This window comes from Oratosquilla oratoria, chromosome 2, assembly GCF_046742065.1.
Source record: "Oratosquilla oratoria isolate Oo_2021 chromosome 2, ASM4674206v1, whole genome shotgun sequence".
NCBI classification, from domain to species: Eukaryota; Metazoa; Arthropoda; class Malacostraca; order Stomatopoda; family Squillidae; genus Oratosquilla; species Oratosquilla oratoria.
Window position 1 is genome coordinate 77,753,496 of NC_134778.1, and position 22,133 is coordinate 77,775,628.

Here is a 22,133-nt window from a genome sequence, read left to right on the forward strand (position 1 = left end):
TATTGAAAATAAAAAAAGAATAATAGAAATTAGAAAACGACAGAGTACAGGGACATTAATGAAAAACACCCTTGCCAAGTTATAATGGAATCACTGTTAATCCACTATCGGAGAAATGATAACGGAAAGTACAGAGAAACTGTATATTTCGACTATCTGTAGTCCTCTTCATTCTGCTGAAGAGGACTACAGAGAGTAGTCGAAATGTACAGTTTCTCTGTACTTTCCGTTATTATTTCTCCCATAGTGGGTTAACAGTGATCTTTTACAAATGTGTTATAACATACTAGTTTCCAATTATAATGGAATGTTTATAGACTGTGTAACCTGTGTAGGTCAAACGCAATGTAGCGAGACACAGCTCTGTGTACTGAAATTTGTTTCCCTACACCGTTTCATTTGATGATTTGTTGTTAATGTGGCTTTATTGATGGTTTCATCCATTTATAGGAACCATCCACCACTCCAAACAAAAAGGGACGAGTTGATTCTTCCATATAGAATTGAAACTATGCAACAATATGATGTACTTTGAGTGACAGTACGTGTCTAGAGAAGCGTAAATGTGATTGCGTAAATCTGTTTATTTTTTGTAAACAATACGTTGCTAGATGTAGGAATTAAATTTCCAGGCCGTTTAGTTAACAACCTTGTTAGTTGGCAGACGTGAGAATGGTCGTGTTATTATCCACCCCAACTCGTTGTTATTGTTGTAGTTACTCCAACAATGATATTTATTGTGAGTTAGATCAAGTTTTAATTTTGTTTTATCTCAGGTGATAATGGTACGTCTGTTAGTTGTGTGTTCTTGTCATTTTTGCCCGCGTGTTATCTACTATGAGTGAGGTGGCTTTTATAGCAGTCGGGTGCAAATGTTAGGGTTACATTGCTCTGGGGGTCACCAGTGTACTTGTTGAAAAGCGTTGTCCTGCCTGCTTTGTTTTCTGGTTTGAAATAACAGGTCTGATGACCTGGTTGGATGTAGAGATGAGGGGTGAGGTGGAGTGGGAGATGAGGTTAGGTGGGGTGAGATGAGGGTTGGGGTGGATGAGATTAGACTAGGACTCAGTCACGCCAACCTTATGACCTGTCTCCGACCAGGCGGATTTGTGTTGATCCTCTGTTTATAAAAAAGAATTCAAGACAATGCTGCAATTGGAACGAATCCTCCCCTCATGAAGATGAATATGAAATAGCCACCTGGTGCTAACCATGAGAAAGTGCCACCGTCGAAGGTGGTCGGAAAGAGGTCGTAAGCTTGGTGTAACAGGAGGCAACCCCCAGGGTCATAGCCTTTTCGTGCATGATGATCTACGATTTGCATGACCTCTGTCGGCAGGCCTAATGAGGATGATAATATAAATAATAGAAAGAATAATTGTTGTCATTACCATGAGTTTCACCAACTAGTCCAGCGGTACTCGAGTCCTACCATCAATTTCTCTGGGACACTGGATCTTGTTTGTGTTGTATTAGTGAGGGGCTGTTTATACGTTGGCAGCTTGATCAGTCGCCGGTTCTCTGTTCTCCTTATGTAAAAAAAAAAAAAAAAAAAATGGAGGAAATTCAATCGACATTGATAAAGACAGATCTGGGACCCGACCCAGTGACCGAATGTCAGCCGCTCGGTGCTGCGCTTCCAGATGGCGGTGAGAATGAAAGGTGGTAAGGGATATGGAACTCCTTAGTGTAGGCCTTATGATCTCTTGCAGTCTCTTCCATTCTTATGTTCTTGTAGGTTTTGAAGGTGGATAGTAGGGAGATGATTCTAACTGACGTCCGTCTCATAGGACCACCATAGTGCCTGTTGTTGGCCCTTTACCATGTAATGTAATGAGCGAAAGAAGTGCGCTTTGGATTTGAGGTTTTCCTGCATTATGTATTATTTTGTAGATTAGACCCCGGCTCGGTTTCCTATGCTCGACTCTGCCTTTGCTTGTTGCATACAAAAGCTGTTCCATTGATCACAACTTGTTTGTTTAGTCTCTGTGTGCTCGCGTGTGTGTGCGCGTGCGCGCCCGTTTCATTGTTCGGGTCGCCTCAGCAGCCGAGGGGTCGTCGTGAGGACTTCCCGCGTCCCTGGTTCATTCGCGACCTCTTTTGTTCGACGTACCAAACCGATTGGACCGTTGACCTTTGAACTATGGTGACGATTCAGAAGGTCAGACTGGGTCACGGGCCGTCTGTATAGGATTTTTTTTTTTTTTTAAACAAATGTTTCATTTTTTGGTCCTCAACTATGAGGTCACTGGTAGTGAGCACCCTCAAGTTAAGACTCCTGCTGGGACTGGCGCAGACGCTCCGAACTGACCCTCGACTTATCAGAACTGCAAATGTAGCTTCCGTTGTTGTTGCATCAATACAATTTAGTTGACAAGAAACCAGGGAACTACTGTTGACACAAATATATTGAATACTCAACAATGGGAGATATAATTCCATGGGTTATGTCCACACGTCTGTTGTAGTATATTTCTTACATAAATTAGCATAGTTAATTTTGTTTTATCAAATAGAACGTGAGTCTTGATGTTAGACCAAGTACACGGATGAAGTGGATGAAGGACAGAAGAGAGAGTGGATGACAGTGAGAATAGAAGAAAGGGTGGAAGACACCATAAGTCCTGCACTAGGCAGTTCCATGTCCCTTACCACCTATCCTCCCCATCCATAAACTCAACCTTCTCTCAAAACAACCGATAGTTTCAGCGCTTACTATGTGGTTACTATCCTTGCCTATTTCCTTCTTAGATCTAAGACTTGGATGGTCGTGGGGAAGGGTGAAGAAGGAAAGAGAGAGAGAGAGGAAGTACGCCATATTGGGCAAGAAATTGGGGGAGGAAGATTGGGATGGAGTCATTGGGTACAGATTGACGTATCAAGGAAATGGGAAGTTTGGGTGGAGATGGAGGGTGGTTGGGGGGTGGGGGGGCTTTAGACAGAAACGAAGCCAGCCTGGAGGAGGAGGAAGGAGGGTGGAAGGGGTGCTGGTTGTAGCCTCCCGTGGCGAGTCCGACGTCGGTCCTATCCCCTTTAGTGCCGATAGGGTTTGTTTATTACCGTGCAGCTCCTGAACGGCTGATGTTCTGGGTACAGGAAGAGCGGCCCGGTTGACGACGAGAACGACGACGACGACGACATTTGGGCCATGCGGGCGACCGTAGATGGACGTTTGGGCCACGGAAGGAAATATTATATTTATTATCTTTTATATGTATGCAACATGTTAGGTTTGTTTAGGTTCATTATAAGAAAAAACGCTTGTTATTTTCATATTTTCTCCTGTGGTCCAAATGTCTTACTTCCCTTGTCCCAAACGTCCATGGACCAGACGTCCTAAACTCGGTGAGGGTGGGTAAAAGATGAGTACAGTCGAGGGGAGAAGCGAGTGAGCAAATGCCGCCCGCGTAGGCTCCTCTGCTATTGGTCCAATCTTGTGAAAAACAAACGTTTATCGTTGGCGCTGCTTGCTTTACGTACCAACGGAAGTTTTTTTTTCTCTCTCGGAGAGAGTGTATGTGAGAGAGAGAGAGAGAGAGAAAGACTTCTCTCTTGTCTGAAAGTGAAGGGATGCTCTGTGGAGGCTGCAGGCAAATGGAGAGGGCCGATTGAATGATGAATACGCATTCAGCTTTTGAATGGAACAAGATTGGGTGAAAGTTGTCGGGGACTTTGGTAGGTTATGTGATGGACTGATGGAGAACTGGTATGTTCTTGTTCTGATTGTATATCGGTATCTTTGAACCACGGGATGATCACGCTTGATGTACTCGTCATGGGGGAACTTTAAAGTTGTGGATGGATGCCTTGTACAGAGGCGAATCGTCCAAGTATAACGTCAGCAGAGCGCCCGCTTCTTGGCGACATGACGTCATAGCTGGAGAAGCACACAAGCTAATAGGATTTGAACAGAAACGTGGCCTATTTGTTACGTTCAGTAGTTGAATCAAACTAATATTATTATGATATATAATTTCATTGTTCATTTACCTCAAAGGAGGGGTTCAATTAAATAAGCTTGTCTGATACGACTGGGAAAACGTAGCGAAAGAGTTAAGGCAACTCGACGTCCATTGGATTGAAAACCGCAGTTGTTTGTGTGGGGTAGTGTGTCTTTGGTGGCAGCAACGGACATCAAGGCGGTGGTGGGATCGCTACATTCTTTAGTATGACGTCACAAACGCATTCGGTGTTCGTCTGCGTGACAACATGCAACCAAACGGTCGGCTCTCTACTTCAAATGCCGGGAAGTGTTGGACATAGAAGGGAGTTATTAATGCTAAATTTGCTCCTGTGGCTGTTATTAGTGCTATGCGAGAACTGTTGCTACATCTGCTTCTGCTACTGGTAATACTGTTACTACTACCACTACTGCTGCTTCTGCTGTCACTACTGCTACTACTGCTGCTACTAATGCTGTCACTACTACTACTTGTGTCGATGTTTCTGTTTCTGCTATTACTACTAAAACTTTAACCACTACTATTTCCGTTGTTCCTGCCTCTTCTGCTATTATTGCTGTTAGTCCCACTATCACTACTAATACTTTAACTACTATTACTTCTGTTGCTTCTTCTGTTATTTATTACTACTACCACTAATACTGTTAGCACTACTACTACTACTACTACTGTTGCTGCTGCTGTTGGACGTACGACGTGTGACGTCATAGTGCCCGCCGCATTTCGGCCTGTAACGTCGGTTCGGGAACCAGAAGCCTGAGGGTAACGTCACAGGAGATGGTCGAGGTCATTTGTCGTGTTACACCAATATCACACGGCGAGCGTCACTTGACGCTGAATAAAATCGTCTACCGGCATCCAGGGAAACTGCCCCAAGAGATGGGAGGAGTTACGCCAGGCTAAATAAAATCGCCTGGCGCCAGGCTGAATAAATTTGACTGGCGCCAGGCTGAATAAATTCGCCCGGCGCCAGGCTGAAGAAATTTGACTGGCGCCAGGTTGAATAAATTCGCTTGGCGCCAGACTGAATGAATTTGCTTGGCGCCAGGCTGAACAAGTTCGCCTGGCGACATGCTGAATAAATTTGCATGTCGCCAGACTGAATAAATTCGCTTGGCGCCAGGCTGAATAAATTCGCCCGGCGCCAGGGTGAATAAATTTGCCCGGCGCCAGGCTAAATAGATTCGCCTGGCGCCAAACTGAATATAATCTTGGAAGTGAAGACAACAGTAGAAAGTAATCTTGTTTCATGGACCACAATCACGAAGTATAACTTAAATCTAACCATTATTTTAAAGTCCGCGAGGGTACGAGTCCCGTAAACCTTCTTCAAAAAGAATACCTTCAAGGGTAACCCAGTTACCGTTACTACGTTCCTGAGCCAGCCAGGAAATGTGTTCAAAAGCGAGTCCTTGTTCAGCTGAACGTCTCGGCCGCGGCCTTAATTGCTCCGAGCTGCCATTAGTGCTGGCTGGGTCGTTAGATAAGGCGTGCATGACTTAAGCTGCATGACCTAAGCTTAACCGACACAGTCATTTGTTTCAGCTTCTGTCGCTGCAGTGGTGGTGAGGAGTGGGGTGGGGTGGGGAATCCTTCGGAGGACTGGAATCGTTTAACGGTAGCCAGAATTAATGTATAGATTTGTCCACATCAGTGAAAAGGTTACTTCGAGCCATACTCTCGAACTTTTTCTTGTTGCCGTCACCACCCGGTACCTCCATCTTCGAACTCTTCTCTACAAACAATATCAGTAAAAATCTTCGTCATCCTCCTCCTCCTCGATCGACAATCCACCCACGGTAGACCAGCAAGGACCACCGAGATTTTTTTTCCCTCAGCTCTTTACAAGATTTCCTCTCTTTACCGACTTCAAAAGCAGTATTTTCGTAAGATGGTCTCTTTTAAGGCGAGGTACTGAGGAGTAGAGGGGTTTGTGGAAAAGGCGAGGGTAAGGAAACAGCATAGGAATGTAACTTTCTGCGCGGCCATTTGCAGGTGCAATCAGAGACACTGGGTCAGGGTGCTTCCTTTCAGGGGTCCGTGAATGGTTGCATCAACGCCAAAAGCTACATTCACCGATGCCATTTTGTGGGAATTTCCCACGGAAGTTCGTGGGAGACATTTGCTCACATGGGATGTTTTGTGAGGAAATTATATGTTGCAGTGAACGTATTTGTGTATGTAATAATTCCTTCTTTTTATAACGTCACTGTTTGTTCTAAACTGAAAGGAACGCTCAAAAGATGTCATGTTTTTCATGAATAATAACAAGATAAAGTGGCACCAAATGGGTAACGTTCTTGCCTCGGAACGCGGAAGATCCGGGTTCGATCCCCGTTGAATGCAAAACATTTTCATTTCTTCAGACTTCAGAGGTGCGGTAGCCCAGTGTCGCATATAAATGAGAGCAACTAATCATATGATCGAGCTGATTACTCATATTTCGAACTTCATAATGACTGTCATTCCAACATACCAAAACTTCACATGCAATTTTCACCATACAACCTTACCAGGTGGTACTGGACATGGAACTGCCTAGTATAGGCTATATGGTCTCTGCAGTCTCCTTCATTCTTATGTTCTTATGTAAGCCGGATTAAGCCATCATGGCGAGGTACAGAGGTTGTATCATCCCTCACGGGATAGACCGGTCCTGCAGTGGGGGACCATTACACTACACAACTACACAGGCTATAAAGATTATGTAGAGATAAAACGTGTATATACACTTCATTGCATCTACCATTATTAGACATTGTTATTAGTTACCAATGAATTACCAAACCGTTCATAAAGATATAATACAAAAAACACCCATTGTCTCCAAACATGAATTTGATATATATATTTTTTTTTTAGAATGGAATTCGAAGAATGTAGACTGAAAGGAACGGTGGCTGAATTTATAAAATATCCTAACCCGTAAATTTAGACATAAATCTTCAAAATCACGGAAATTTTTACCTATATCAACTGTCCATAATGTCGAGGTTATGTCTAGACATAAGCATTTAGGTCGCCGACATAGGGATTTAGGGAAAATCTCCGCCATTAGGGTTATGATCTTTTATAAATCAAGGTTAGGATCTTTTATAAATTAGGGTTACGATCGTTTATAAATTAGGGTTAGGATCTTATATAAATTAGGGTTAGGATCTTATATGAATTAGGGTTAGGATCTTTTATAAATTAGGGTTAGGATCTTTTATAAATTAGGGTTAGGATCTTTTATAAGTTAGTGTTAGGATCTTTTGTAAATTAGGGTTAGGATCTTTAAAAAATTAGGGTTAGAATCTTCTATAAATTGGGCCCCAGAGTCCGATGGTGGTGATGGTGAAAAGACAAAACCCCAAAGGATGTTTATGGGTCGACTTGAGAGTCTACGGTGTTGTCGGGTCGCATACATCTGCACATACAGATTTCAGGTGTTGAGGTACAACCACAGCTGTACCGCCGCGGTCCGCGTTAGAAGCTGCTTGATCTTTACTATTTGTGCACTTAGAAAAAGGACACGGGTTTTTATCTCGTTCAGGTTTGTGATATATTTGAGCGATAATTCTGTAGTCACAGATTTTTTCACTCCATGTATTTTCAATAGTGCGCATATGTATAAAAAAAAAGAAGAAAAAAAAAAATATATATATATATATATATATGTAATATGTGTGTGTGTGTGATTCACCATGGTCTTGGATCACGTGTTGGACTCGTGATCGACAGCTATTACACTCCCGGAAGAGAGCTCAGAGCTCATATATGACCGATCTATGGGTAATGCCGTGACCTTACACGCACACACACGCGCGCACACACACACACACACACACACACACACACACACACACACACACACACACACACACACAACTCCCCGCCCTCGAGAGTTGGAGTAATGACTCGCAGCCTAGCGATACTGAAATTATTTCAGCCCTGGGCGGGATTCGGACCCGGACCGCCTTAGTGGCAGCCGGGAACTCTACCACTGTGTGTGTGTGTGTGTGTGTGTGTGTGTGTGTGTGTGTGTGTGTGTGTGTGTGTGTACGCGAGCGCTGAAGAGCGGATCCTCATCATCCTTGTCACCAACTTGGTCGTCATCTAGAAAACTTTTAACCCCAGAACGTTAAGGTTTGAGACTATCTCGTGAAGGTCAGGAGCAGATACGTAAGAATTTAAGAATGGAGGAGATTGCAAGAGATCATAAGGCATACACTAGCCAATTCCATGTCCCTTACCCTCTTCCATCCCCTTCCATAACGTTAATTAATCTTTTCTGAAAAGAACCAATTGTTTCAGCGCACACTACATGGTTACTAAGTCTATTCCATTCGTTAACTACTCTGTATGTAAGCCAGCTCTTGACTATTTCCTTCTTAAACCTAAAGTCTTAAAAAAGTCCGACGTTGAGAGGAACAGGACAACTGGAGAATTGGAAGAAAAATAAAGATCTGGGAACCACCCTGTCTTCTCGAACCCCAGACCGTTGGTCGCTATGGAAACCGAGATCGTGGACGGCGCAGGATGACGGCGGCAATACGAGCAAAGAAAACTACAACTGGATGACCACTCCCGATGTCCCGTCGGCCTGGAATACCCAGCGGGTCGCCGCAACGGACAGGGCTTTGACCTATCATGGGTTTCTCACTTCCCACTGGGTAGGGAAGGGAGGTGAGTATAGTAGTGTAGCTCCTGAAGAAGCATAAGAAGGTCCATTGCCAGGGAGTGGGGAAGGACGAAGCTTCACAACAAAGTAATTTTCCGAAAGTAACCTTTGCGAGGTCGTTGAAAAGGAACTTCAGTGAGCGCTGAAACTATTGGTTCTTAAGAAGGTTGGGTAACTTTTTGGATGGAGATGACAGGTGTTAATGGACATGGGACTGCCTAGTGTAGGCCTTATGGTCTCTTGCAGTCCTCTTTGTTCTTACGTTCTGTTCCCTCATGAGCCTGAAGCAAACCCAGGAACTATTCAACGAAGGTTGTTTCCGAGCGTGGCAGAGGACGGAACTCCTCGTCCTGGGCGAAACCGCAGCTTTGGTCAGATCGAGCTCATGCTCTCTTTCGACCTCAGATCGTGACATCCGAGAGGAATCGGTCCCTGGAACAGGCCTCACTTGACCCCAGGTCCCAAAGGTCTGGTCCGGTAGACACTTTCCGGAGTTTGAGCGTCTCCTCAAGAGACAATTCTCGATGGAGGAGACGAAGATGGGGACGGCCACAGAACTCATGGCTGTGGCAAGCTGATCGAATCTGTCGAGAATCGTTGGGAGTATGGAAGGGTGTCTGCATGGAAGCTTGCCCGGAGGAGAGACCGTGAAGGGGACTGGCGCCGGCGTGTGAGTGAAGCAACGCGCCTCCTGGCGTATGACCCCCCATACCTTGATTGACATGGAACTTGCAAGAGGAACCAGATCGTCTCCGCGAACTCGGAAGTTCAGCCTTCTTGTTGGGCTGGGTGGTCCTTGTGGAGGAACCAGAAGGACGAATGGAAGTCTTTTGAAGATTCTTCGTCGGAAGAGTGTTGTGGATAGGCCGTGGAACATTAACTAGGATCCGATTAACTTGAGATCGATGATCATTATAGCATGTATCCCCCCCACCCAATGCGATTGGCCCAATATATGTAAGGTTCGGCTTCTCTCTCTCTCTCTATCTCTCTCTCTCTCTCTCTCTCTCTCTCTCTCTCTTCTCTCTCCTCTCTCCTCTCTTCTCTGTCTCCTCTCTTCTCTGTCTCCTCTCTTCTCTCTCTCTCTCTTTCTCTCTTTGGGGACAAACCGAAGGGGATCTGCTGAAGAAGAAAGACCCACGAGGTAGTTTCCCCCCTTTTTTTCCCTTCCCACTCCTCAAAAAAAAAAAAAAAAAAAATCCGGTCCTGGGGCAAGCGTCTTGCGGAGTAATAACGACAATATTGCATTTTGTCAATAGATAACAGCGCCTCTCTCTCTCTCTCTCTCTCTCTCTCTCTCTCTCTCTCTCTCTCTCTCTCTCTCTTTCTCTCTCCCCCCCTTGGGGACAATATCACACCGAAGAGGTATTGTCACAGAAAAGTTTTAGGCAAATAGCAAAGCGGAGTAATGGTACAACTTAAAGTGTTAAACTTTTGGGTCACATGAAGAATTGTCAGCCCGGAACGCCCACATGCAGAATCGTCACCCTGAAGAATTGTCACCCCAGTACGCCGAATATCAACAATGGAATCAAGATTAGGTTAGATTAGGTTGAATGAGGCTTGTGTTTATTGTCATCAACTTGTACAACCGAAAAATCGTAAACCCAGGATTGCCTACATGAAAGAATTGCCAACCAGTCGAAGTCTGTGGTGACGATTCTTCATGTGATCCAATTTTTTTTTTATATTTAATTACTTTTTTTTTTTCCCGTCATAAAAGAATGCTACGTGACTCTGGTCCATAAAAGTGTTGATTGGAGTCAGTGACCCATTTGGGGCAGATGTGAATATAATTCTTCAAACGTTATAACGGTTTTGTTGATCCTTTGATATGTTCTTGGATACAACGCCCACCTCACTCTAGAATGGGTTTTCCTCGTCTTGCCGCTGTCGTCGTGGTTCCTCCTCCTCCTCCTCTTCTTCCTCCTCCCCCTCTCTTCACTTCCTCCTTTTTATCCTCTTTTTACTCCTACACTTCCTCCTCCATCTCCATTTGTTCCTCCTCTTTCACCTCCTCCTTCACCTCCTTCTTTTACTCCTCTTTTTACTCTTACACCTCCTCCTACTCCTCCTCCACCTCCTCCATTTACTCCTCTTCCTCCTCCTCCTTTTACTCCACCTCCTCCTCCTTTAACTCCTCCTTCCCCTTCCTTCCCCTCACCCTCTCCCTTCCCCTCCCCTGCCCCTTCCTCCCTTTCGTCCTAGCCCGACATGTGCACAATGGAACCATAAATTATAATTCAGTGCAAGATTTTGCTTTCCTGCTGCCTCTCTGGGTCACTCGGACCACTTTTGCCACCGCCGCCGTCCTGGCTCTCCCTCCTCCTCCACCACCACCTTTGCCCCGCTTACCACCTTGCCGCTATAAATATCTTCAATACCTCCAACAGTTACCATCCCTCCCTCAGGACTTGCCTCCGTCGAGAGCTTCTCTCTCTCTCTCTCTCTCTCTCTCTCTCTCTCTCTCTCTCTCTCTCTCTCTCTCTCTCTCTCCCTCCCTCTTTCTATCTCGCTCTCTCTCCCTACCACCCACCCACACACACACCGAACACAATGCCTCTACGAGACACCCATCGGGCCTGTAGGCGCCGGGCATCGGGCCGCGTGACGTCACAGTCCTCCGAGGAACCAACTCGACGATGACGCATCTTTAGGAGGAGCCAGCTGTGGTGACAGGATCAGCCTGGTGACAAAAAAAAAAAGAAAAAAAAAAAAAAAAAAAAAAAAAAAAAAAAAAAAAAAAAAAAAAAAAAAAAAAAAAAAAAAAAAAAAAAAAAAAAAAAAAAGAAAGAAAAAAAGAAGTCTTGATGAGCCACATGCCTCGTATGCATAAGGACGAGTTTAGCGCCTTAATATTTTTTTTTTACATTTTTCTTCAAACTAAAGATTTTTTTACGATTCTTTATTAAAACTATACCCAAGCCTTTACTCTCTCATCCTTTTTTTAATTACAGAAATTTGCCAATGAATAAGGGAGGAGATACGAAAAGAACATAGACAACCTAACATGTGATACACAATCTTACAAACCTTCCCTTAAGAGGACCGTAATCTGACTAACATTGAATAATCCCATACAGTTTAGAATAACCCATAGTCACTAACTAAAGGGTGCCGTAGACTCCTGGAGTGACGTCAGAGCCAAAGTGCCACATGGAGACGATGGCACTGGGTGCCACCAAGGCCCACAGAGACTCTCCCCGCCAAGATGGGAGACCAGGGCCATCTCCGGAGATATCTCCATATCGCAGGGCTCTGGGGGCTGGGAGTTATAGAGCGGCGAATGGCTTCAACAGCTGAGCTGAACTGGGCTGAGCTGTACAGCAGGCATCAGGGAGGAGGGGGGGAGATAGGAGGAATCTCTCTCTCTCTCTCTCTCTCTCTCTCCCACACACAAGTTTGCTTAGCGCCCCGTCTCACGATTGCACCCATCTCAGCTTTCTCCCCCTTCCCCCCATCCCCCCAACCCCGTCTCCGCCTCCTTCTCTTCATCTTCCTCCTTTTCCTCCTACTCTTCTTCTCTTCCTCTTTTCTCGCTTCTTCATTTTCTTCAACGTTATTGTCATTTCCACCATTATCAGCGCCTTTCTCTCATTTTTTTTCTTCCTCGTTGTCTTTCTCTCCACTTGGATCTTTGTTTTGCCCCCCCTCTCTCTCTCTCTCTCTTTCTCTCTCTCTCTCTCTCTCTCTCTCTCTCTCTCTCTCTCTCTCTCTCTCTCTCCCTCCCTCCCTACTCCTCCCTCCCCCTCCTCATTCCGCCTGTGACCTCAGTCTTCTTCCTCTCTCCTTTTCCCACCCCTCCTCTTCCTCTCTCTCTCTCTCTCTCTCTCTCTCTCTCTCTCTCTCTCTCTCTCTCTCTCTCTCTCTCTCTCTCTCTCCCTTCCTACTCCTCCCTCCCCCTCCTCATTCCGCCTGTGACCTCAGTCTTCTTCCTCTCTCCTTTTCCCACCCCTCCTCTTCCTCTCTCTCTCTCTCTCCATCTCTCCCTCCCTCCCTCCCTCCCTCCCCATTCCGCCTGTGATCTCAGTCTTCTTCCTCTCTCCTTTCCCCATCCCTCCTCTTCCTCCTCTCCCTCTCTATCTATCTCTCTCTCTCTCTCTCTCTCTCTCTCTCTCTCTCTCTCTCTCTCTCTCTCTCTCTCTCCACATCCGCCAGTGACCTCAATCTTCCTCCTGTCTCCTTTCCTCTTCCCTTCTCTTCCTCCTCTTCCTCTTCTACCTCTCTTCTCCCTCCATTCTTCTTCCTCCTCCACTTTCTTTCTCTTCCCTTTGTTCCTACTCCTTCCCGCTTGACGTAAAGTCTGTCGAGGAGGGGAGGGAAGGAGGAGGAGGAGGAGGAGGAGGAGGAGGTGGCGGCCTCCGAATTGAAAAGCACTTCCATCAACCGAGACCCCCATTAGGACGATCATGACAACGAACTCACGAAGTCACAGTAACAAAAGGGCTAAGAAGGGTCTTACACCCAGAGGCGCTTACTGTTAAATCGAGACCATAAGGGCTATATATTATGACTGCCAGGGTGTTTTGGGTGTGAGGTCAGGTCAGGTCAAACCAACACCTTGATCCCTAAGTGGCCGAGCGGTTTAGAGCGTCGCTACTTGCGGCGGAGGTCGAGGTGACGGCGGTTCGAACCCTGCCGCAAGCGAGTTGGACCAAGGTCATGGTTCATGAAATCCCATATTACAAAATCCTACAGAGCGCCACATTGACGGAGGGGAACTTGGGAGAAATAAAATAGAATTACATTTTAGAAAAGTTAGGGGCATTAACTACGGGGATGGGGTCTCCCTGAGTGCAATGCTTGTTTCCTGCTTGGGCAGCGACGTCTTGCCTCACCTGTTGCTTCGGGCCTGATCATCAGAGCACTTGTTGAACATGCAAGGCACCGTCATGCAAGCTGCCCACTTAACCTTCTCTAACTTAAACTAACCAACACAACTGCCAAAGATAACCTAAATTAACCAACATAACTGCCCAGAGATAACCTAACCTAACCAACATGACTGCCGAAGATAACCTAACCTAAACTAATATAACTACCAAAGATAACTGAACCTAACCCAGCTTATCAACCAGACATAACATAACCAAACCAAACTTGACTTGACCTAGCCAAAACTGACCTAACTTAACCGGACTGAACCGAACCTACTCTAACCTATGATCAGTTGCGATGTGAAAGTTTTTAAAAAAAAAAAAAAAAAAAAAAAAAAAAAAATATATATATATATATATATATATATATATATATATACACACATATATAGGGTGACAAGTACCAGACGATTTCATTCGGTTACTATACTCGTGGTGCACCGTCGATGGCGAAATGGCTAATGACGGTATCAGTGTGACATTGCCCATAATCTGCCAGAAATAATTATATGTATTGAAATTGATTTGCGTGTGGCAACATGATGAGTATATGTAGTAAAATATAGAAATTGTGTGTATGCGTGCGTGTGTTTGTACCTAATTGTACTTGTCTCTTCCTCTCCAATTATCATACCTAGCGCGCGTGTGTGTACGTGCATGCATGTGCGTGCTCAGTAGTCTGAGCCAGATGCACCCTTTGATGTCTTGAGTTTGATGTGAATAAAATTACCTGGTGGCAGTCATGATAAACATAAATAGTTAAATATAGACATTAAAAACTTAATACCGCATCCCACACCAGCCAGAAAATGTCGACGTGATGTAACCGATCATGACGTCGAATCGTCGACCAACGACGCGCTCAAACGCGTCCTGTTATAAATTTACCCCCTCAGTGAGTTCATGCATCTAATCATTCATCCACTCCCATTAAAAAAGTCACAGAAAAATGAGGACATAAAAGAAAAATCGATTTTTTTAAATTATATTCCCTTTAACATGTTGAATATGACAATTCATATCAAAATGAATATCTTGCTTTCACACATGATATATATACCCGTTGCCATGTTATATTTTTACCCCCAGGGGAGAATGATTAACTGAGACAATATTGATACGGCGAATAAGAAAATGTGTATAATCCAGTGTTTAGAAAAATATGTGATTGCTTCATCGATCAGGACCGTATTAATTATCTTTCCATGATTCTTCGACGCTCTGTGCTTGTCCATACATTCCGTTACCATGATGACTTTTGACAACTTGTCAGGCAAAGTTAGATTGGGGAAGGATTGGACAAGTTAGGTTATGTTGGGGTAAGTTAGGTTAGGTTAAGATAGGTTATGAGGTTGCTAAGTTCAAATAGGTTAGGTTAGCTTGTGGTAGGTTAGGTTAGGAGAGATTATGTTGGTTAGGTTAGAATATATTAGGTTATTGCAGTGGCTTACTAGTCGTAAAGAAACCAACGCCTTTCAGAAATTGCTCCATGTATCGGGAATTTCAGGATTTCTTTAGGCATATTCAATTTTCGTTGTAGAACTTTTTACGGAACTGAATTTTTTTTTCTTTTTTTACGGTAGAAGGAGTAATTTGTAATGATTATTCATAGAAAGATAAAAAATATTGCAAATATGTAAATATAATATGAAAATTTGACTAAGTGTTTTCCGAATTTTGCCTCCAATTCGTGTCTCAAGGGGGACAGTAACAGATTGCAGTGTTAGTGGAACCTTCCACGTCATGTGCGGGGTGCAGACTCGGTACCTCAAGAGTGGCAAGCCGAGACACTAACTACCACACCAACAAATTGTGTGTGTGTGTGTGTGTGTGTGTGTGTTTACCTAATTGTAGTATACAGGAAAGGAGCAACGCTCGTCGGGTCCCGTCTCCTACTCTTCAATTTACCATATTTATCCTTAAATTCACGCACAGCGTGTGTGAGCGCGCGCGTGCACGTGTATGTGCGTGTGTGCGCGCGCGCGTACCCTACCCGTGTGCAAGATTGTGGAAACTGAGTTTGAAGTTAAAGCTGTATGGTCGCCGGCTAACTCCGTCCCTCCTCTTTGTTCTTCCAGGGCCACGTCGTCGGGCTACGCCGGCGAGTTGGGCGCCACGGTCCTCAGCCGCGTCATCACGCCTTGGCAGGGCTTCGGCATCGAGTTCCTCCTTACCTTCGTCGTCGTCTTCGTCGTCTTTGCCTCCGTCAACCCCTACAGGAGGACGCTCGGGTCGCCGGCCGTGGCCGTGGGTCTGGCCTACCTGGCCTGCACCTTAGTCGGGGTAAGTATCCACCAAGAAGTACGTTAAGTCTTGTGGTCTTTGGAGACCACAAGGGTGAGATTGGAGATGTGTCAGGGGCCGTACCACCCATTGACTGTTGTTGTTGTTGTTGTTATTGCTGCAAGTAGTACTCGCCTTTGTAATAATGAAAACGTGGTGGGATAGGAAAGAAGAGGAATTTTGACATTTGATTTAATCCCTGATTTATCCCCCTTCCCTGACGAGGAAAAATGCCATTCGGTTCGGAAGGCGTGTGTGTGTGTGGCGGAATTGACGTGACGAACAGGGTCGGGCGAGGTAACAGATTGACCTTGGAGAGTCTCTCTCTCTCTCTCTCTCTCTCTCTCTCTCTCTCTCTCTCTCTCTCTCTCTCTCTCTCTCTCTCTCTCTCTCTCTCTCTCTCTCTCTCTCTCTCTCTCTCTCTGTCTGTCTTCCTCTTTCCGCCCTCTCTACCCCCCTCACTATCTCTCTCTGTCATTCTCTCTCTCTCTTCTCTCTCTCTCTCTCTCTCTCTCTCTCTCTCTCTCTCTCTCTCTCTCTCTCTGATTGATGATGATAAGTGATGGACGGGTGTCTGTTTGGGGGACATGTTATGTACAGTGCTGGAGGTCATGACGTAGAACACATGAAACACGCTGACCTGAAGCGGGAACTCGTAATCACACTTGACTTTTTTTTCCCCCCAGTTGGTATTCATGGTAATGTTTCTGGGAGTGCTCAGAGCTCAGGGCCTCCACCAAATGTTGCCGTTTTTTAGTGTAAATGCGCGAGAGGCCCACTTCCGGGTTTATTTTATCTTATATTTTATTTATCTATGATATATATAGATATATATATATATATATATATATATATGTATATATATATATATATATATATATATATATATATATGTGTGTGTATATATATATTATTATTATTATTATTATTATTTTTTTTTTTTTTTTTTTTCGAAGATGGCACAGGGAAGATTTGGAAATAGCCTCACCCAAGCCTTAAGAAGGAATAACCAGGACCAAAATGGTTCTAATCACAACACCTAAATACCATCTTAGAATAGGGGCCGGCAGTGGGAACCCACAAGTTGTGAGAGGACACAGCGCAACTAGAAAAAACTAGTCATGAAATAGGTTTAGTCTCTAGAGGGTGACGTACCTAGAAAGGTGAGGAGCCTACACCAGGAGACGCTGAATAGCTGTCACTGAATCCACCACCTTAGCCCTATTATGCGTTTTATGGACTTTTGGGCAGGTAACAATCACTGCTGGGAATCGGAGAGGAGTGCGGGATTCGAACCCACAACTAAGCGAATACGAGACCAGCACGCTTACGATGACGCCACCAGCGCACTTGTAAATATAGGAAAACATTTCGAGAAGACATCACTGGAAGAGGTCGAGACGATGTGACTCCGCTGTGGAATTAATTCCCTTTGAGAAGAAAGCAGATCACATAAGAACAGAAAAAACATAAGAACGGAGGAGAGTGCAAGAGACCATAGGGCCTATACTAGTCATATCTATGTCCCTTACCACGTTGTATCCCTATTCATAAAGTATTTAATCTTCTCTTAAAATAATAAATTGTATCAGCGCTCACTTCATTGTTACTAAGTCTATTCCATTCGTTAACCAATATTTGGTAAATCATTTTAACCTGTTTCCAATCTTAAACCTAAATTTGTTCAATTTAAATCAATTACTACGAGTCCTGCTCTCCCATTGTTAAAGCCCTTGACCCATTTGAATACCTCTATTCGATCACAGACATGGAATCTTATGGAAATGTATTTCCAGGCAGCTAGGAAGAGAGGCTGGAAATGTACCTCCTCTTTGACGAAGAGCTATCCCCCGAGGATAGACAGAGCTGCCTGGAATCATCACAGATTAGAAGGAAAGCACCACCGTTCCAGGAGAGAGAGAGAGAGAGAGATAGACAAATGCATTGAATTGCTGTCGGAGATAGTAGAGGCCCGGGCCATATTTGAATACGAACAAGAAAAGAATTAAGTGTATGAATGAAGATACTGGAAAAGGACAGACACTTGTGCACATACACACTCATACACGCACACACACACACACACACACACACACACACACACACACACACACACACACACACACACACACACACACACACACACACACACACACACACACACACACAAGAACAGCTGTCCCCACAGAGTGGTGGATTTATAGAACAAATTAGATGAAAAAACAGTGTGCAAAAACAATACAAGAATTTAAGAACAATCTGGATATGGAGAGATACAAAGACGGGGCACCACGAGCTTAGCTCTCCTTCCCCATAATATACAACTAGGTAAATACACCATGTATACAGGTCATTAATGGTTTAAAGAAATGCCACGGTGAAGAGAGTAGGAAGATTACATGAAAACAGGATATATACACAGCATGTCCCTTCCTCCTCCCCCCTCCCCCCGCCCGCAATACACACAGAACACGGGAAACTTTTTTAAAACCGGAAACGCCTCGAAGGACTTGAGTGTTTGAAAGCTGAAGTGATTTTAAATTGATGAAATCAATAGCAGAGATGGGATGTTGCCTAGTTTTCGCTCCGGTCTCTTAAAACTGCTATTGGGTCAGCATGCACTTGCTTGCATGCACACTTGCACTCTCGCACGCGTGTGCACACACACACACACACGCAAATGCATGCACATTCAAGCCCATGTAGGCATATACATGCACGGGCACATGCGCTCGCACACACACACACACACACACACACACACACACACACACACACACACACACACACACACACACACACATATGCAGGAAGACATTGCAGATACGTTCCCACACTCATTCGCACACACACAGAGTACTTCAACAGCTGTATTGGTACAGCTGGGCTCGGCTGTGTCTCCACCAGAGTTCCTGCTCGCTTCGAGTGTCGAGTGTTCTTTCGTATTTTCCTCTTCACAATTTGTGTCAGATAGTGTCAGACAGAAAGGTAACAGGATGGCGTGCCTGGTTCCTCCCCCTCTCCCCCTCTGGCTGAATAAAATTGCCCGACGGCACCCAAAGGAAATGCAAAAGTCGTTGGATACATTGACAAGGTCGAAGATCGTTTCGCGTCGTGAAGTGTTTTGTTGTCACATTTTGTCAAGTTGAGGAGGATTTCCCCCCCTCCCCCCCTCCCCCATGGCCTGAATACGCTTTTGACCGGTCGAGACACCTCATAGGTCTGGATGCGCCCTCTAGCTGCACAATAAAATCGTCTATCGACCCCCCAAAGCGAAATCTAAACATTGAGGCACTGCATGAAACGTGTTCCAAGCTTGGCATAGGTCATCTTTATCTTGCACAGACGATAAGTTCGACCGCCATGTTTGTTTGTTTGTTTGTTTGTGTGCTTTTTGCTGAAGACTTGATATGCATATATATAAATGTATATGTGTGTGTGTATAGTTTAATAGGCACTAGTCTCTTTATACGTGTGACCTTGAACGTAATTAAAGTTGAACACGCGAGCGGGCACTCTCGTCACTGTATATACCATCCAAGCTGCTGCTGCTGCTGCCGCTGCCTTCCTTATCCGGGGGATGGGCAAGTCATAGCACACGCCCACACACACGAACGAACACACACACGAACACGAATACACACACACACACATACACACACGCACACCACAGACACACGACTCTAAGGCGCAGTTGGTAGCGTTCGCAACCGCTGCTACAGCGGTCCGGGTTCGAATCCCGCCCAGGGCTGAAATCATTTCAGTTTCACTGCGCTGCGAGTCGTCACTCCAACTCGTGGGCGGGAAGTTGTGTGTGTGCGCGCGCGCGTGCGTGTCAGGTCACAGCCTTACCCATAGATCGGTCATATATAAGGTCTGAGCTCTCATCCGGGAGGGAAATAGCTGTCGATCACGAGTCCAACGCGTGATCCAAAGACCATGGTGAATCACACCCTCCATCCCTCCCCTCCTGAGACGAATAGAACCGTTCGGTCTTGGGTTTGTCAAAGTATATCCGGTGTATCTCAGTAGCAGCGGGGAGGAGGGAGGGAGGGGATTAGTTGGAACCGGGTCCGGTCCACTTTATTTCATGCTGGACCTCTCGAAGGGGAGATTTGTTATCGATATCTTCCATCTTCACTGAGGGATTATCTCCCTGGCGTCGTCTCCCTTCTCCTGGCGGCAGGTTAAGGACGGGTTAAAGTACCGCCCGGTACGGAAGGAGTTTATTTTGAAGATTACACACACACACACACACACACACACACACACACACACACACACACACACACACAAACATACACACACGCCATCAGTTGCTCCTCCTAACCAGTATAGATATGTTATGAGAAATGTATGGTAGTCGCAGTGTAGACTTAGTCTATTTTACTTAGTTTAGTCCCAAAATCTGTGTACTAGCGGCGGAGAAATGGCCAAGAAGTGTGTGAAAAGATTGAGCTCATTTCACACGTATCGACTTTTCGCCGTGCGCCGTCCATGACATGACGTCGTGCTCGCAAATAACCATGGATGTGTATGGACGCTTTCACACGTGGTCGTGGATTGGAAGGCGTTCATAGACACCCATGGCGGTTATTTGAGAGAACGACGTCGTGTCGTGGACGGCGCACGGCGAAAAGTCGATACGTGTGAAACGAGTCTTAAGGATACGGTTGCGAGTGGCCGGGAATGTGGTTCTCCAAATGCATTGGGCCTCACTACCTTTAGGACCATCTGGCCCTGAATTAGTCCCAGATGGTCCTGGTACCAGATGGTCCCTGTGGATTGACACTTGCCGAACCTGTAGAGGTTCTTAATAAGCGTTTGTGTTCAAGTCTTCGTGATATGCCCAGTGTCACGTTAGAACCAAACATTCTCTTGTTTCATGTATGAAAACTATACCGGGTAGACGGGGACAGTCTCACCAACCGTTAAAAAAAAAAAAAAAAAAAAAAAAAAAAAAAAAAAAACAAAAAAAAAAAAAAAACACGCAGTGCCAAAGATTATTTTTGATTTTTCTGACCCTGTAACATTTCTAGAAGACGCTCATCATTAAGTAATTAGATTGTTCTATGCAATGCCTATGCATACCTTGCCCCAATAGCAGTGAGATAGCTATTCCAATATGCTTCATGATGCCCTGGCATCAGATATGCCACATACAGTGCCTAAGCATAAATTAATACTTGCTGGAACGATGATATTCAGGGCACATTTTTAGGTCGGCATCGGAACATGCAACAGCAAACCACTGCCGTTCTTTCAGATGATAAGATGCACACGTCCAGCTGATAAACAGTATCAGTAGGGAGACAGCAATAGCGTTGGGTTTGATAAGCCAGCGGACCCAATGCAAACTCGAAAATAATAGGCGGTTTTGTGTTCAATCTGGGCATCATTTTTTTTATTCAAAAGCGGATGAGCTATACACGCTGACAGTCAAGTAAACAATGATAGCGAGTTGGAGGAAATGCACGGTGAAATGAAGGAAATGATCAACAGGGAGGGGGGAGGAAATGCACTCGTAGAAATGCATCTAAGTTTGACAAATTTAGGTTTAAGAAAGAAATGAGGAAGAACTGGTTTACCAATAGAGTGGTTAACGAATGAAATAGACTTAGTTACCATGTAGTGAGTGTTGAAACAATTGATTGTTTTTAAGAGAAGATGAGATAACTTTATGGATGGTGGATTGAAAAAAGCCTCAGGACTCTACTCATAGAGCACGGGGACCAAATAGAGTGACAGAGCCCCACGAGGATAGATCTTATCGTATATTACACTTATGTAAATGCTATTAGGTAAACACATGTACGCACACACATGCACATAAACATATACACTCATGTACATACACATACACGCGCGCGCGCGGCTCGACGACGCAGTGGTAGCGTTCGCAGCTGCTAACCCAGTGGTCCGAGTTCGAATCCCGCCCAGGGCTGAAATAATGTCAGTATCGTTGCGCTGTGAGCCATTACTCCAACTCGTGGGCGGGGAGTTGTGTGTGTGTGTGTGTGTGTGTGTGTGTGTGTGTGTGTGTTTACCTAGTTACCTAGTATTTTACGGGACGGGAGTTATGCTCGCTGTGACCGGTTTTCGTATCTCTCCACGTCCTCTGTGTGTGTGTGTGTGTGTGTGTGTGTGTGTGTGAGGTCAAAGCATGACCCATAGACCGGCCATATATAAGGTCAACTCTCATTCGGGAAGGTAATAGCTGTCGATCAAGAGTCCAACACGTGATCCAAGATCGTGGTGAATCACACACACACACACACACACACACACACACACACACACACATAACGGCGCAATGGTAGCGTTCGCGGCCGCTACTACGGAGGTCTG

At 45.1% G+C, this 22,133-nt stretch overlaps 1 protein-coding gene across 2 annotated transcripts in view; it reads left to right on the plus strand.

The window, feature by feature from the left end:
- The window catches only part of bib (MIP channel family protein big brain), a 309,773-nt gene that overhangs the window by 249,384 nt on the left and 38,256 nt on the right, over positions 1–22,133 (plus strand). For both annotated transcript variants that reach the window (XM_076211408.1, XM_076211418.1), the window contains one exon: positions 15,581–15,785. In XM_076211408.1, coding sequence (XP_076067523.1) covers positions 15,581–15,785 — 205 coding nt within the window. The remainder of the gene's footprint in view (positions 1–15,580; positions 15,786–22,133) is intronic.